Genomic DNA, 18856 nt, shown 5'->3' on the forward strand with positions numbered 1-18856 from the left:
AGAAACATAGAAACCCTGCAGTGCAGAAGGAGGCCTTTCAGCCCATCAAGTCTGCACCGACCACAATCCCACCCAGGCCCTATCCCCACATATTTTACCCGCTAATCCCTCTAACCTACGCATCCCAGGACTCTAAGGGACAATTTTTTAACCTGGCCAATCAACCTAACCCGCACATCTTTGGACTGTGGGAGGAAACCGGAGCACCCGGAGGAAACCCACGCAGACACGAGGAGAATGTGCAAACTCCTCACAGACAGTGACCCGAGCCGGGAATCGAACCCGGGACCCTGGAGCTGTGAAGCAGCAGTGCTAACCACTGTGCTACCGTGCCGCCTATGAACTGCCCTGGCTGGAGACAATTCACCTTTAACCTGTGCTTATCCCTCACTCCACTCGCATTGTCTGTACCTGTAAAGACTTGATTACCTGTAAAGACTCGCATTCCAACCATTATCTTGCAATTGAGTCTGTGTCTATATATGCCCTGTTTGTGAACCCAACTCTCCACTCACCTGATGAAGGAGCAGCGCTCCGAAAGCTTGTGATACCAAATAGACCTGTTGGACTATAACCTGGTGTTGTGAGACTTCTCTTATTGTGCCTACCCCAGTCCAATGCCGGCATCTCCACATCATTATTCACTTTATTGTTGCCTGTGTGATGCCAGGACAAAATGGTTGCTATATGTTGGTCTACAGAGCAATAGTAACTGTTAATTCTATTGCTAGTATATGATGGAAAAATAATACAACAGCTTGTCTTTTACCTTCAGCAAGTTTATTCTACGTAAAGCTCAGCAGGGATACAAACTCCTTATGATTCGCCCACACCAACTGTTCTGGCCATGTTCACTTGTACTCTTTTGGAGTTTGGGCTAAAAATCATCACTTGTCGTTAATAAGGCAGTTAGCTAAACAATGTGATTGCCAAGGCATGCACTTGCTAATACATTGAGAGTGACTGCATTTCAAAGTAATTATTGTGTGAATGCATTTGGCTCACCAAAGCACTCTCATCTCTGAATCAGATGGTTATGGATCAAGCACCATTTCAGGAATTTGAGCACATAATCCGGGCTAACATTATAAAACATTAGTTAGACCTCAGTTGAAACATTGTGTACGGTTCTGGGCGCCACACTTTAGGAAGGATATGAACTTAGTTGAGGTAGTATGGGCGGAGATTAGAAATAGGAGAGGAGAGGTCACCCTGTTGGGAGTCTTTTATAGACCTCCTAAAAGTTCTAGAGAGGTTGAGGAAAGGATTGCGGAGTCAATCCTGCTTAGGAGTGAAAGTAATAGGGCAATTGTTATGGGGGATTTTAACTTGACTAATATTGACTGGAATTGTTATAGCTCTAGCTCGTTAGAGGGGTCAGTTTTTGTTCAAAGCGTGCAGGAAGGTTTTTTGACTCAGTATGTAGACAGGCCAACTAGAGGTGAGGCTATATTGGATCTGGTGCTGGGAAATGAGCCAGACCAGGTGCTAGACTTGGAAGTTGGTGTGCATTTTGGTGATAGTGACCACAATTCGGTTACGTTCACCTTAGTGATGGAAAGGGATAGGCATGAACCTCGGGCCAGTGGTTTTAGCTGGGGGAAGGGTAATTATGAGGCTATTAGGAGAGAATTAGGAAACATAGGTTGGACTAGGAGATTACAGGGACTGGGAACGTCCGACATGTGGAGTTTTTTCAAGGAGCAGCTACTGCGAGTCTGTGATAGGTATGTCCCTGTCAGGCAAGGAGGAATTGGTAGGGCTAGGGAACCGTGGTGCACCAAAAAAGTTTCTTTGTTGGTTAAAAAGAAAAAGGAGGCTTATGTTCGGATGAGACGTGAGCACTCAGGTAGTGCACTAGAAAGCTTTAGATTGGCTAAGAGGGAGTTGAAGAGCGAGCTTAGAAGGGCTAAAAGGGGACATGAGAAGACTTTGGCGGATAGGGTTAAAGAGAATCCTAAGGCGTTCTATAGGTATGTCAAGAACAGAAGGTTGGTTAGGGCAAGTTTAGGGCCAGTTATAGATGGCAGAGGGAAGTTATGTGTGGAACCGGAGGAGATTGGTGAAGCATTGAACCAATATTTCTCTTCGGTGTTCACGCAAGGGGACATGAATATAGCTGAGGAGGACACTGGGTTGCAAGGGAGTAGAATAGACAGTATTACAGTTGATAAGGAGGATGTGCAGGATATTCTGGAGGGTCTGAAAATAGATAAATCCCCTGGTCCGGATGGGATTTATCCAAGGATTCTCTGGGAGGCAAGAGAAGTGATTGCAGAGCCTCTGGCTCTGATCTTCAGGTCGTCGTTGGCCTCTGGTATAGTACCAGAAGATTGGAGGTTAGCGAATGTTGTCCCATTGTTTAAGAAGGGGAACAGAGACTTCCCCGGGAATTATAGACCGGTGAGTCTCACTTCTGTTGTCGGCAAGATGTTGGAAAAAATTATAAGGGATAGGATTTATAGTTATTTGGAGAGTAATGAATTGATAGGTGATAGTCAGCATGGTTTTGTGGCAGGTAGGTCGTGCCTTACTAACCTTATTGAGTTTTTTGAGAAAGTGACCAAGGAGGTGGATGGGGGCAAGGCAGTGGACGTGGTATATATGGATTTTAGTAAGGCGTTTGATAAGGTTCACCATGGTAGGCTTCTGCAGAAAATGCAGATGTATGGGATTGGGGGTGATCTAGGAAATTGGATCAGGAATTGGCTAGCGGATAGGAAACAGAGGGTGGTGGTTGATAGTAAATATTCATCATGGAGTGCGGTTACAAGTGGTGTACCTCAGGGATCTGTTTTGGGGCCACTGCTGTTTGTAATATTTATTAATGATCTGGATGAGGGTATAGTTGGGTGGATTAGCAAATTTGCTGATGACACCAAAGTCGGTGGTGTGGTAGACAGTGAGGAAGGGTGTCGTAGTTTGCAGGAAGACTTAGACAGGTTGCAAAGTTGGGCCGAGAGGTGGCGGATGGAGTTTAATGCGGAGAAGTGTGAGGTAATTCACTTTGGTAGGAATAACAGATGTGTTGAGTATAGGGCTAACGGGAGGACTTTGAATAGTGTGGAGGAGCAGAGGGATCTAGGTGTATGTGTGCATAGATCCCTGAAAGTTGGGAATCAAGTAGATAAGGTTGTTAAGAAGGCATATGGTGTCTTGGCGTTTATTGGTAGGGGGATTGAATTTAGGAGTCGTAGCGTTATGTTGCAACTGTACACAACTCTGGTGCGGCCGCACTTGGAGTACTGTGTGCAGTTCTGGTCCCCACATTACAGGAAGGATGTGGAGGCTTTGGAGAGGGTGCAGAGGAGGTTTACCAGGATGTTGCCTGGTATGGAGGGGAGATCCTATGAGGAGAGGCTGAGGGATTTGGGATTGTTTTCGCTGGAAAGGCGGCGGCTAAGAGGGGATCTTATTGAAACATATAAGATGATTAGAGGTTTAGATAGGGTGGATAGTGATAGCCTTTTTCCTCTGATGGAGAAATCCAGCACGAGGGGGCATGGCTTTAAATTGAGGGGGGGTAGTTATAGAACCGATGTCAGGGGTAGGTTCTTTACCCAGAGGGTGGTGAGGGATTGGAATGCCCTGCCAGCATCAGTAGTAAATGCGCCTAGTTTGGGGGCGTTTAAGAGATCCGTAGATAGGTTCATGGACGAAAAGAAATTGGTTTAGGTTGGAGGGTCACAGTTTTTTTTTTAACTGGTCGGTGCAACATCGTGGGCCGAAGGGCCTGTTCTGCGCTGTAATGTTCTATGTTCTATGTTCTATGTTCTATTGGAGAGCGTGCAGAAGAGGTTTACAAGAATGGTTCCAGGGGTGAGAAACTTCAGCGATGAAGATTGGAGAGGTTGGAACTGTGCTTCTTGGCTAAGAGGAGATTTAACTGTGATGTTAAAAATCATGAGGGGGATGGACAGAGTAAATAGAGAGAAACTGTTCACCCTCGTAAAAGGATCAAGAATGACAGGACACAGCTTCAAAGTGATTAGAAAAGGAGGAAATGTGATGTGAGAAGAAACTTTTTCACACAGCGAGTGGTGTGGGTCTGGAGTGCACTGCCTGGAAGTGTGGTGGAGGCAGGTTCAATCGAGGCTTTCAAAAGGGAACCAGATGATTATTTGAATAAAAACAATGTGTGAGGGTATGGAGAAAAGGCAGGGGAATGGTACTAAGTCATAACACTTATCTGGAGAGCCAGTGCAGACATGATGGGCCAAATGGCCTCCTTCTGCGCCGTAATCATAGAAACCCTACAATGCAGAAGGAGGCCATTCGGCCCATCGAGTCTGCACCGACCACAATCCCACCCAGGCCCTACCCCCACATATCTACCCGCTAATCTACGCATCTCAGGACTCTAAGGGGCAATTTTTTTAACCTGGCCAATCAACCTAACCCGCACATCTTTGGACTGTGGGAGGAAACCGGAGCACCCGGAGGAAACCCACGCAGACACGAGGAGAATGTGCAAACTCCACACAGACAGTGACCCGAGCCGGGAATCAAACCTGGGACCCTGGAGCTGTGAAGCAGCAGTGCTAACCACTGTGCTACCGTGCCGCCCGTGCCGTAACAATTCTTTGATTCTGTGAACACTGAGTACTGAGGGAGCGGCAAGTTGTTTTTTGGGTAAAACATTAAAGTGAGCTGGACAAAAAAGGATTTTTCTTTCTGTTTTGAGCAAGAGCAGTGGAGTGCTCCGAGATTTCTGGCCAACTCTTATCCCTAAATCAACAACAATGAATCAGATCATCTCGTTGCTGGTTGTGGGGCCGTGCTAGGTGAAAATTGTCTGTTGTATTTTCCTACATTACAATCGTGACTACAGTGGAGTTGATTCTCCAGTGTACACTCCACTGACTGCGAAATACTTTGAGATGTCCTGAGCTCATGGCGGCGCTAATTAAATGCAAGTTCCTTCTTTCTCTTGGTATGGAAACCCAAGCATTATTAAAGGGAAATTAAGAGAAAGAGAAACTAAAATATGAGTAACATTTGTACATGGCAGAGGTGCATGAAGCAATAACCCATCACGGTTAAGCTAGCGTTGATGTGCTTACTGCATTTTTTTCATGCATTTTTAAGTTGTCTTTGTGTAATTACTAGTTAATTTAGTTAACTGCACAGATAGTGTGCGATTCCTCAGCTTGATGCAGACAGACTCTCAAATCTCTGTTTCAAATCTCAAATCTCTGACCAAATAAAATGGGGGTGGGGGGTTGCTGTTAGCACTGCTGCCTCACAGCTCCAGGGACCCGGGTTCGATTCCCGGCTTGGGTCACTGTCTGTGCGGAGTTTGCACATTCTCCCCGTGTCTGCGTGGGTTTCCTCCGGGTGCTCTGGTTTCCTCCCACAGTCCGAAAGATGTATGGGTTAGGTGGATTGGCCATTCTAAATTCTCCCTCAGTGTACCCGAACAGGTGCCGGAGTGTGGCGACTAGGGGAATTTCACAGTAACTTCATTGCAGTGTTAATGTAAGGCTACTTGTGACTAATAAATAAACTTTACTTTTTTGATAACCCGATTGGAGTCAGTCCAGTAGAGAGAGAGAGTGAGGAAACTGCTACTGTAGTATCTTTGCAAAGAGGAAGAACTTTTGCACTTTAAAACATTCCACGTAATTTGTCTTTTGGCAATGATTTGGAAGGTGCTGTATCTGGGACAGCATGCGTTCTTTGTGCATCATCAGAGCAGTGCAAACAGGCCCAGCTTTCCAAATGAAGCAATATCATGTGTGCGAGTTAGTTCATTTCAACCTTGGACATAAGTTGAAAGTTTGCTGGATTGTCAGCACTACTGTCCAGGATGGAGCAGCAGTATTTAGGTCTGTGAAGCATTTACAACAGGTTGCAAGATGCATTTCATTTTTTTAAAATTCATTTATAGGATTTGGGTGTCGCTGGCCAGGCCAGCATTTATTGCCCAACCTTAACTCTCCTTCAGAAGATGGTGGCAAACAGCCTTCTTGAACCTCTGCAGTCTCTGAGGTGCAGGTACACCTGATAGAGAGGGAATCCCAGGGTTTTGGCCCAGCGACAATGAAGAAACGGCGATATATTTCCAAGGCAGGCTGATGAGTGACTTGGAGGGGAACCTCCAGGTAGTGTTCCCAGGTGTCTGCTGCTCTTGTCCATCCAGATGGTAGCGGTTGTAGGTTTGGAAGGTGCTGGCTAAGGAACCTTGATGACTTCCTGCAGGTATACCTGACTCCCACTGTTCTTCAGTGGTGGAGTGATTGAATGTTTGTGGAAGGGGTAGTAATCAAGTGGGCTGCTTTTTCTTGGGTGGCATCGAACTTCTTGAGTGTTGTTGGAGCTGCACTCATCCAGGTTAGTGGAGAGTACTCCATCACACGCCTGACTTGTGCTTTGGAGATGGTGGACATGCTTTGGGGGGTTAGGAGGTGAGTTATTCGCTGCAGGATACCTTGTCATTGTCCTGCTTCGGTAGCCAGTATTTATCTGGCTAGTCCACTTCAGTCTCTTGTCAATGATAACCCCTAGGATGTTGATAGTGCGGAATTCAGCAATGGCAATGCCATTGAATGTCAAGGGGCGATGGCTAGATCCTCTATTGTTGGAGATTGCCTGGCACTTATATGGCACGAATGTTCTGTTCCATTTGTCAGCCCAAGTCTGGATAATGAGCAGGTCTTGCTGCATTTGGACTTGAATCGCTTCAGTATCTGAGGAGTTGTGAATGATACTGAACATTGTGCAGTTATCTGCGAACATCCCAACTTCTGACGTTTTCACTGATGAAGCAGCTGAAGATGGGCCAAGGACACGACCCCGAGGAACTCCTGTAGTGATGTCCAGGGGCCGAGATGACTGACCTCCAACACACAACCATCTTCCTTTGTACCACGCATGACTCCAACCAGCAGAGAGATTTCCCCCTGATTCTCATTGACTCCAGCTTTGCCAGGGCTCCTTGATGCCATACTCAGTCAAATGCTGCCTTGATCTCACCTCACCTCACACATTCATGTTTGAACCAAGACTGTAATAAGGACAGGAGCTGAGTGACCCTGGTGGAACCTAAACTGAGCACCCATGAGCAGGTTATTGCTGAGTAAGTGCTGCTTGATAGCCCTGTTGATGACACCTTCCATCATTTTGCTGATGATCGAGAGTAGACTAATGGGGCGGTAATTGGCCGGATTGGATTTGTCCTGTTTCCTGTGTACGGGACATACCTGAGCAATTTTCCACATTGCTGGGTAGATGGCAGTGTTGCAACTGTACTGGGACAACTTGGCTGGGGATGTGGCAAGTTCTGGAGCACAAGTCTTCAGGACTTAATGGGAAAATGTAATCGGTGAGAAGCTTGGGGAGTTACTTCGTTTAGTTAGTCAGACCCTTGTCTTTTTCTGAGAAAGTGACATTCTTGGGTCCTGATTCACCAACCTGACTTGGCCATGTATTTTCATTCCGTGTTATGATTCATGACCAGACCCCCAAGTTGTTGGTGAGATCCAGTTACGGACCGATAACATTTTGTTTAAAGTGGACAAAGTTTGAGATCCAAAACATTTACTCGGTGAATAAAGCCACAATATTCCATGGGTTTTGACCAAACAAAAATAAATTTGTCAATACAAGGTCAGAAAGGTAAACCATTTACATCATCTATCTTATACTCTAATGTTCAGGGTTAGTATGGGCCACATGTGAATTAACAGGCAAGCTGTGATCAAACACATCGCCTTTCACACTAAATGGCAAATGCCATCAGGACAGAGTCCATGGATTTCACAACAACCCACCCAGATGTCAGTAACACTGAGTGAACCAATCTCATTGAAACTCTGGATGGGATTTCCAGGCTCCTCCCACAGGCAGGATCTTCCAGTCCCACCAAAGTAGACCCACCACAGTGGGTTCCCCAGCAGCAGAGCAGGTGAGCCATTCAAAAGCCTGTAAACTTTGGCAGGACTGGAAGATCCCATCAGTGGCCAATGGTTCACTAGGGAACAGGAAACCTGCTGAGGGTGGGTGGGGGGGTCGTGTGTTAAAATCCCGGCCTCTGTCTCTCCCATGAAGGATTCTAGACTTCACCTTCGAAGGTTTCACCTTGGAAATCTCTCCACAAATCGCTCTAACTTGGATGGCAGCAACAAAGGCCCACCTCACAGGGTTTCAATCTCGTCTCCCGAGATTCCATTCCCCTAGATTCCCGAGTATGCGCTCAAGCTCCAATCCACAGGCACAACATCAGCTCCTTGGCCACACCAAGCAGAGCACCAGAGCGCCAAAGCAATAGCTTCACCCCAACGGCCTGCAGCACAGACTCACCAACCTTCCACTCAAGAACCTATCTATCTCTGTCTTAAATACACTCAATGACCTGGCCTCCACAGCCTTCTGTGTCAATGAATTCTACAAATTCACCACCCTCTGGCTGAAGAAATTCCTCCTCATCTCGGTTCTAAAGGGTTGTCCCTTTACTCTGAGGTTGTGCCCTCGGATCCTGGTCTCTCCTCCTAATGGAAACATCTTCCCCATCTTCGTCCACTCTATCCAAGGCCTTTCAGAATTCTGTAAGTTTCAATGAGATTCCCCCCTCATCCTTCTAAACTCCATCGAGCACAGACCCAGAGTCCTCAAAACGCTCCTCAACATCAAGCTTTTCATTCCCAGGATCATTCTTGTGAACCTCCTCTGGACCCTCTCTTAACATCTTCTAATCACAGCCAAAGCCCTTTTTCCCATTTGGAGCCTCGTTTCCTGCTCCTTGTCCAGTCCTATACTTGGCCCCTAACTGGTACCTCTTTCAGTCCCCTGTCTACGACTCTTCTTTTGGGATCTGTTCCCGTCCCCTCACCCTTTAGGCTCCCTGTCCCCTGCCTGGGATACTTATTTTCAATTCCGCTCCCCTGTCAGTCACATGATTGGGGTTTTGGAGCCATTTTTTTCTTCAAGCACAGGCACACTGGCCCAAAGAACTTCAAAATGCAGAACTGCCTATGTGGAGCCCACTCCCAACCGTCACATGGGGGGAAATCGAAGTCTGTCAGGACTCGGAGTTCCCAACCTCCGCTCTCAACTGCAAAGTAAGTTTGGCCTTCATAACAATCGCTACGGGGTCAAAATCCTGGTACTCTCTCCCTCCCAGCACTGCGGGAGAGCCTTTAGCACACGGACTGCAGTGGTTTAAGAAGATCACCGTCTCAAGATGCGGAGATGCCAGTGTTGGACTGGAGTGGGCACAGTAAGAAGTCTCACCAGGTTAAAGTCCAACACGTTTATTTGGAATCACGAGCTTTTGGAGCGCCGCTCCTTCACCAGGTGAGCGAGGAAGGAGCAGCACTCAGAAAGCTCATGATTCCAAATAAACATGTTGGACTTTAACCTGGTGTTGTGAGACTTCTTACTGTGCCCACCTTCTCAAGAGCAACCAAGAGTGGGCAATAAATACCAAACTTGCCAGTGATGCCCACATCCCGAGAATGAATATTGAACAATGATTAATCACACACTAAAAACATTGGTTTCAGAGCAGTCAATAGAAGCGCGGTTCACCTGTAAGTGCCACACTATGGTAGCAAATTATTGTAGAAGATGCTGTACCAGGTTTATAAATGGAGATGGGAACAGAAACGTGATTATCCTGCCTCTAAAAATTTTCAATGCTATCAAACAGTATGAAATACATCTGCTGCGCCAGACACCCATCTATTCTGGTACAATATTGGAACCGATGGGGCGGATAACTGTGAATGATTTTTGCAGAAATATAGTTGGACGTAACACCGTCCAGTGTGGGAGACGGCAGCTTGGAGCACTGCCTGATCAAAGCGTGGACTCAGTTCCCGATTAAGCGGAAAATAACACGGGCTGAATTGCTTTCCTGCAGCTGTGCGTCTCTGCGGATTGGAGAACTCACACCCTTTGCCCTGCTACGTGCCCCTATAATCAATTAATAACCCATATTCATGTAACCAAAACCTCAGAGTGCATTAATAGACTGCATAAAAGGAGCAAATGCGCAGATCTGTCACATCAACAGCAAATAGGCTGTTCCTAATGGAGTATCTATGGACTACCAGCTGCCAAGGTTTGTTTTAAATAAAAGGAAAAGAAAAAAAATCAAGGACAAATGAGGGGCCTCCAGGCCATTGAGGCTCACTCTTCCCGTAACTCATCCAGCTGCGCAACATCAGTTGCATGTTAATGTCGCCTAGCACGATTCCATTACATTACCTGGAAGCTCAGTCCAAACACTTACCACCCTTTGAGTAAAAACAATTGATCGAAGATCTGTTTTAAATTAATTTTCCACTAATGTCGTTTCGAAGTGAGATCTCTCCATTAAAAGTGTGAAAGTGCAGCCGTGCTTCTTATGAAATAATCTCCAAAAGTATTTTAAACATGCTTCGTTCAATCCCGATTTCCTGTTCTGGGATTTGGGATGTGACATTATGAAAGGTGTCACGGCAATTTAAGTACAGTAAGAAGTCTCGCGACACCAGGTTAAAGTCCAACCGGTTTTATTTGGAACCACGAGCTTTTGGAGCGTTGCTCCTTCATCACTCACCTGGGACAAAAGTTAAATGCCCAGATAATCAACAATGTAGACAGGGTGCACATCTCATAACTGAGCGTCAGTCCAGTTGATTCCATTCTCACCTCAGAGGCAAAATGTTGTAAGCTTGGTCCCTGCTGCGGGATTTAAGTACATTATCTAGGCTGATGAGCCAGTCTGAGGTGCTCTCTTCAGGTTAAGATATTGATCCAACTTCTGTCAAGATAGTTCAAGCAGATTTTAAAAATAATTATTCTATCATGGGATGTGGGCGTCGCTGGCAAGGCCAGCATTTGTTACCCATCTCCAATTGCCCTTGAACTGAGTGGGTTCAAGGCCATTTCAGAGGATAGTTAAGAGTCAACCACTTTGGTGTGTGTCTGGAGTCTCCAGACCAGGTAAGGATGGCAGATCTTCTTTCCCAAAGGACATTAGTGAACCAGATGGATTTTTTTTACAATCGATGATAGTTTCATGGTCATCGTGACTGAGGCTAGCTTTTAATTCCAGGTTTATAAATTGAATTCTTGTCCCCATGTCCAATGACGTTACCACTAAGCCACTGTCTCCCCCCTCTCCCACCACGGTAAGAAGCCCATCAAAGTAGAATAACTCTGTCCACACTTCTTTCATGTTTTCATGGATGAGTTCGTTACTGGGATGAATTTGACCTCATCCGTTGCTTCTTCTGTTGGCTATAACTGGTAGGTCAAGGACTGGAAGACCAGCAATAGATAATAGATTGAGCTGAAGACCACAGGTGTTGCTGCACTGTTCATTCAATAGCTATCATAGAATCATTGAATCCCTGCAGTGCAGAAAGAGCCCATTGAGCCTGCACAGACAACAATCCCATCCAGACCCCGTAACCCTACGTGTTACCCTGCTAGTCCCCTTGACACTAATGGGCAATTTAGCATGGCCAATTCACCTAGCCCGCACATCTTTGGACTGTGGGAGGAAACCGGAGTACCTGGTGCAAACCCACGCAGACACGGGGAGAATGTGCAAACTCCACACAGACAATGACCCAAGGCCGGAATCGAACCCGGGTCCGTGGAGCTGTGAGGCAACAGTGCTAACCACTGTGTTACCATGCCACCCTAAAAACACATGAACCAATCAGGGTACCTGGATTTGAACTGGGGACCATTTGATCTGCAGTCGAATGCTCTACCACTGAGCTATACCCCCTGCGAAAGGACTGCCAGAGGTCAGGGGTATCCACCCATACCCCTGGTCAGAGGAATCCTGCTGTTCGCCAAATTGGTTAAATTTAAACTTTATCTGTGAGATTCTGTGCCCTCCTTTGCCACTGCTGAAAACACCGTCTCCCTTGCTGGTGAGGTAGGGAGACACAAGGGGTGGACCTCTTTGAGGCAGAGGAATTCAGGTGCAATCACTCGTGCTTTCTTTGCCCTCTGAGGTGAGGTGGCACATCCTCTTGCACCAACCCGCCCAACTCAGCACAATGCCACCATGACCTCCTGCTGGGCACAAAAGTCCGGAGCCAGTCTCCAGGCACAAATTCTCCACAAAAGTGAACAGTCACCGCAGCAACACAGTGGCTGCAGAGATTGATCATAAGGATAACAGATGGCATCTTGATTCAAAAGATCCGATGCTCCCAGGAGATGCCAAATGGCGGCGTTCTAATTGTGTAGATGGGAAAATGGTTGGCTTATGTAAATAGACAGCCAATGTGGCTCAGGTGCAGAATTTGAATACCTTGTGAGGTATGTTTCCATAAAAAGAACTTGAAAAGAACAAGCTGTTTGCACTTTGTGTAAACTAATTTGGTGTCTGTGAGGCAGTTTTGCATAATTGGGAGTATTAGTGTACCAGATGTGCACATTACAACTTCTCAAACTTCGTGAGTGCTAGCCGGCATCAAAAACGTGTCCAGCATAGAGCTGACATTTTTATGTGTATTTTCTTTCCATTTGTGGCCTGAGGTTCCGGACTTGTGCTGGGCTAGACGCCCCTGGATGTGCCGACCGCCTTTCAGAAGCTCAGCCAACTGCTCATTTCTCATTACTAGGTCTGGACAGGGGATCAGGGCAGGCTATTTAACTGTGAAAGCCTTCGCAGCTGGGACTCATCTAGTTTTGAGCTCGTTTCTACAACACTCTCCAGCCTGAGTTTGCTGATTAGTACAGGGACGCTGAGATCTGCATCAGCAATCCAGCTACAAAGCAGGTTAGCATCAGCTAACACTGAGTGCAGTGCAAAACCCAGGCAGGAGGGGTCCAGTTGTGCTTTTGAGAAATTATGACGCCTTTTGATAAGGGCGGCACGGTAGCACAGTGGTTAGCACTGCTGCTTCACAGCTCCAGGGACCCTGGGTTCGATTCCCGGCTTGGGTCGCTGTCTGTGTGGAGTTTGCACATTCTCCTCGTGTCTGCGTGGGTTTTTCTCCGGGTGCTCCAGTTTCCTCCCACAGTCCAAGGATCATAGAAATCATAGAAACCCTACAGTACAGAAAGAGGCCATTCGGCCCATCGAGTCTGCACCGACCACAATCCCACCCAGGCCCTACCCCCATATCTACCCACTAATCCCTCCAACCTACGCATCTCAGGACACTAATGGCAATTTTTAGCATGGCCAATCAACCTAACCCGCACATCTTTGGACTGTGGGAGGAAACCGGAGCACCCGGAGGAAACCCACGCAGACATGAGGAGAATGTGCAAACTCCACACAGACAGTGACCCAAGCCGGGAATCGAACCCAGGTCCCTGGAGCTGTGAAGCAGCAGTGCTAACCACTGTGCTACCAGAAGGATGTGCAGGTTAGGTTGATTGGCCATGCTAAAATTGCCCTTAGTGTCCTGAGATGCGTAGGTTAGAGGGATTAGTGGATAAATATGTAGGGAGATGGGGGTAGGGCCTGGGTGGGATTGTGGTTGGTGCAGACTCGATGGGCCAAATGGCCTCTTTCTGTGCTGTAGGGTTTCTATGATTTCTAAACAAGGGGGGGAAACTTATTTCTGCTGACAATTGGGAGCCAGAGGCCATAGATTAAGATGGTCACCAAAAAGACGAAGACAGTCATTGGGAGGAAATGGTTTTCTGCAAAGGGTTGTTCGGATGTGGAGAACCCAGCCTGGGAAAAGAGCTTGGAACAAAACAAGCTGGGGCTTTCAGAGAGCCAGGCTGAAGACACAACAGACCCCTCCCTCTATCCTGTAAATGATTCTAAATGTATAATTGTGCACATAGCAACACCACCAAGCAGACTAGACTAATTCTAGAACAGGATATCGCAGCTGCAGCTTTGGTTAGGCCACATTTGGAGCATTGTGTACAATTCTGGTCGCCAAACTACCAGAAGGATGTTGATGCATTGGAAGGGGTGCAGTAGAGATTTACCAGGATGTTGCCTGGTTTGGAGGATATAGACTATGAAGAAAGGTTGAACAAAATTTGGATTGTTTTCATTGGAGCGTCGGAGGATGAGGGGGGACCTGATAGAGGTTTACAAGATTGTGACAGGCTTGGGTAGAGTGCATAGTCAGTCTTTTTCCCAGGGTCAAAGGGTTAATTACTCGGAGGCATAGGTTGAAAGTGAGAGGGGGAAAGTTTAAAAGAGATGTAAGGGGCAAGTTTTTCACTGATGGTGAATGCCACTACAGGCTGCGGGGAGGCCATCTTCAGGTAGTTCATGACCCTGAACCAAGTAGACTACCTAGGGTGGTGAGTGTCTGGAATGAGCTGTCGGGGTAGTAGGAGAGGCGGGTACAATTTTGTCTTTTAAAAAGCATTTAGGGTAAGATTGGTATCGAGCGATATGGGCCAAACACAGGAAATTGGGACTAGCTTAATGGTAAATACTAGGAAGCATGGACAATTTGGGCCGAAGGGCCTGTTTCCCTGCTGTAAACCTCTATGACTTTATGATCGTTAGACTATTAATCCAAAAACTCAACTAATGTTCTGGCGACCCAGATTCAAATCCAGCCAAGGCAGATGGTAGAAATTGAATTCAATAATAAAAAAATCTGGAATTAAGAATCTACTGATGACCATGAAACCATTGTCGATTGTCAGAAAAACCCATCTGGTTCACTAATGTCCTTTAGGGAAGGAAATCTGCCGTCCTTACCCGGTCTGGCCTACATGTGACTCCAGAGCCACAGCAATGTGCTTAACTCTCAACTAGGGATGGGCAATAAAGGCAGCGACGCCCAATGCATTTAAATGCAAATGAATGCATTTTAAAAAAAATTACAACTGCAGTCCACACCCAAAGGGAACAGCTAACATCTGTATGCATTTGGACAAGGCTTTTGGTTCATTACTATACCCATCACCACTCTCATTGGCTGTAGCCTTAAGAAATCTTTTGTTATTTCAGCGCCACTGCTTTCCACCCAATCACAAGCCTCCTCCTTTGTTCTTCAGATTCCCCCTTCCACTGTCTTAAAAACTCTTTCATCAGAACTGAAGAAAAATGGAAATGTACGTCCATCTCAATCTGAAATGTTAATCATGTTTCTTTCCACAGAGGTTGCCTGACCTGCTGAGTATTCCTGGCACTTTTGCTTTTATTTCAGATTTCCAGCATCAGCAGTATTTTGCTTTTGTTGAGTCAGATGACTAACCTTGCATAAACAACCCTTGGTACTTCTCAATGTGACACCAGCAAACATCTTGGGGATGTACATGACTAGAACAAAGTTAGGGTATCTACCTTCAAACGTCCAAAGCGAATTGCTGTACGTGATGAGATGGGGCTGGAGTTGGGATTATTGCTTCAATTCTGGAAGTTGGATTTTCTTTATCATTTTTCATGGGACCTGGGCATCGCTGGCTTGGCCAGCATTTTTATTGGCCATCCCAAATTGGCGGTGAGCTGCCTTCTTGAACTGCTGCAATCCATTTAATTATTTTATTTATTTTTATTTTATTTATTCGTATCACAAGTAGGCTTACATTAACACTGCAGTGAGGTTACTGTGAAAATCCCCTAGTTACCACACTCCAGCGTCTGTTCGGGTAGATTGAAGGAGAATTTAGCACGGCCAATGCCTCTAACCAGCACGTCTTTCAGACTGTGGGAGGAAACCGGAGCACCCGGAGGAAACCCACGCAGACATGGGGAGAATGTGCAGACTCCACACAGGCAGTGACCCAAGCCGGGAATTGAACCAGGGTCCCTGACGCTGTCAGGCAGCAGTGCTAACTACTGTGCCACCGTGCCACCACCACCTCCCCCCTCCCCCCCCCCCCCCGTGTGGTGTAGGTACACTCACTGCGTTGTTTGGGTGGGAGTTCCAACATTTTGACTCACTGACAGTGAAGGAACGGCAATAAAGTTCCAGGTCAGGGTGGTCAGTGGCTTGGCGGGGAATTTGTAGGTGCTGGTGGCCCCATGCATCTGGTGCCCTTGCTAATGAAGGAGCCTTGGTGAGTTGCTGCAGTGCATCTTGTGGACGGCACACACACTGCTTCCACTGTGCATCAGTGGTGGAGTGAGTGAATGTTTAAGGTGCTGGATGGAGTGCTGATCAAACAGGCTGCTTTGTCCTGGATGGTGTCAAGCTTCTTGAGTGTTGTTGGAACTGCACCCATCCAGGCAGGTGGAGAGTATCCCTTAACAAAATGCTGATGCTTAAAATGAATTACAACAGTGAATAAATATATTTCAAAAGGTATTTCATGGGCTGTGAATCACTTTGGATTATCCTGAGTCTATATAAATGTAACCTCTTTCTTTTCTCCAATTAAAAAGTTGAACAGTTTCTGCCTCTACAACAGGAAACAGAGTAATGAGAAGAATGGACAAAGAATCTGACTTTTTGTGTCCCATTTGTATCGTCAGAATTTTTGGACTGGCCATTTAATGGACCATCTGGGGAACAACCTTCCTGACTTTACCTGAAGGATTGATGGTGCCTGGAGAAGGGAAATCACTGGGAAGGGAATGGGGAGAGAAATCCGTCCAAATTGCTTTTTAAATTATTTACTTTTTAAGTAACTGTGCATCAATTAGAGGCTGATAAATACCAGAATCCACCGCTACAGCTGGTAGTTTAATTCCAGGAAATGGCTGGTGTCTCTGAATCACGATGGCAGATGCTTTCATTTTAATTGGAGCTGCAGATCTCTCAGTGCTGAGGTTCCCAAGGCACGCAGAGCACAACACACTCAACCATTCCAATAATTGATCAGTTCCACGCAGGCAGAACCCCCAATTCCAAACAGCACTGGTGTCATTGGAAGTAGCTGCCATTGCAAATTCTTCCCTTGGTCTGTCACACTCTCTCCTTCTCGTTCCAGGTGTAAGTGCAACATGCATGCCAACAGCTGCCATTTCAAGGAAGGCAATCTGATGTGCGAGTGCGAACACAACACAACAGGTCAAGACTGCGGAAAGTGCAGGAAGAATTACAAAGCCAAGTCGTGGCGACCTGGCAGCTACAGTCCATACCCAATGGGAACAGCTAACAGCTGTATGTATACTATTCCTGTATCTTTGCCACTGAGATTATGTCACAGTCTATTTCTAACCCTCCGAAGGCTCCAGGTCTGTCGAGCTTTCAAACCCTCTACTGGTCCCGCATCAAACCCTTGTAAACAGCTCTCAGCTCTGGTCAACTCCAATGATTGTCAGTGGGAAAGAGTTTGTCATCCCTCAGAACAGGATATTTTCACCACCTCTTCTATAAAATCACAGATTTGCCCGGGAGTTCACAACTTGCCTAAAAATGTGGCGCAATTTGGCAAATTTCTTGTGTAGCAATGAGGGTTGTTCCAGAAACATGTAAAAACAAAAGAATGTCTCCGTTTAGGGTAAGCCGATTCAAAGCCAGTTATAAATCTTATTATTCAGTCAAATTCAGGCAGAGAACAGGCGATTCCAGCCAAATACCGAGCTCACATCCGTGTAGACATTCTGGGGGTGATTCACCCAGGCCGCTGCACAGCTCTGGCAGATCAACGGACTGGGAGACATCAGCAGAGGCCGTTTCGCAGGTTCCCCACTGGGCGTCATGGCCTCCCGTGCATCTCCGGCTCCAAGTCTTTTGGAGTAATCAGCCCCCCCACCAATTTCCGATGTGCAGCTAATTTAAGTATTTATATTTAAATTTCCATCCGATTAGCAGGCCTGGGACTGAAGACTCTGGGCCCTGTAGTGTCTCCCGGCCACCACCCACCCCCTCTCCCCTCCTCCGTCCCCCCCTCCCCTGCCAGGAATCATTTACAACAGGCGGCCAGAACCCACTGGAGAGAAGAGGCCATTGAGGCCCCCCTCCCCCAGTCAGGGGTAAGGGAGGGTGCCCCCTGGGCAGTGCCAGCCTGGAGGTGTCACACAAGGGGCAAAGTGGTAATGCCCAAGAGGCACCTTGGCACTGCCCACCAGGCATCAGGCAGTGCCAAGGGAGAGGGCATCGGTGGGGAGGGTCTCGCTGCCACTGTACCAGATGATGACTGGGAGAGAGGGGGAATGGGGTGATCGAGGCTGGCCATCTGGGTTGTGGGGGAGGGGGGAAAACATTGGGGCTGCCGGGGGGGGGGGGGGGGGGAGTATCGGGGATGGCCTGGAGACCCACGGGAGGCCAGCGATTGGGGGAGTGGGGGGGATTGGGGGGGCCAGCGATTGGGAGGTGGCAATGCAGGGCCCCTGCATATGCACCGATCTCACTGCTGACAGATTGCCACATGCGCAATGGGTCGCTCAGCGTTATGCTGCCGGCCTCTCCAGCGGGAATAGGTCCCGTCCATTGAATTTCAGACTGAATCCCACTAGGACACTCTGCAATGCTCAGAGTGTGGGAGATTCATTCTGAAAATCACGCTAAAAAACCAGCGGGAGTTACTCCAGTTTTCACACGAATTTGGCACTAAGAATCTTTTTTGGGAGAATCGCCCACTATATTCCTACTAATCGCTTTGAACATTATGTGGGATCCAACATGGAAAACTACCCAATTATCGTGTGGAAAGGAGGGCAGGGCAGGGAATATATCGGGAAGCTGATTGGCACCCACTTGTTTCACACCACAAGTTAAAATTAAAAATTTGTCCCAATATTCAGCCCAGTTTTTGCCAGAGGCTGAAGATAGGGACATCCAGCTAATACCTCGTCTTATGTCCCATGGAATCTGTGTGGGACAGGGAGTGGTGCACATTTTTAACTCATGGATAAGGGAACATTTTTGGAATCAATTTTGCTACATCTGCAACCCCATCGTTTTTCAAACAAAGGTTAAGGCAGGGAAATAAGTTAAAATTTAATTATTAGTGTCACAAGTAGGCTTACATTAACACTGCAATGAAATTACTGTGAAATTCCCGTCGTCGCCACACTCCGGCGCCT

General features: G+C 47.0%; 1 protein-coding gene across 2 annotated transcripts in view; it reads left to right on the top strand.

The window, feature by feature from the left end:
• The window catches only part of ntng2a (netrin g2a), a 125582-nt gene that overhangs the window by 63322 nt on the left and 43404 nt on the right, over positions 1–18856 (top strand). For both annotated transcript variants that reach the window (XM_078227580.1, XM_078227581.1), the window contains one exon: positions 16816–16988. In XM_078227580.1, the coding sequence (XP_078083706.1) occupies positions 16816–16988 (173 nt within the window). The remainder of the gene's footprint in view (positions 1–16815; positions 16989–18856) is intronic.

This window comes from Mustelus asterias, chromosome 13 (assembly GCF_964213995.1).
Source record: "Mustelus asterias chromosome 13, sMusAst1.hap1.1, whole genome shotgun sequence".
Lineage (NCBI taxonomy): Eukaryota > Metazoa > Chordata > Chondrichthyes > Carcharhiniformes > Triakidae > Mustelus > Mustelus asterias.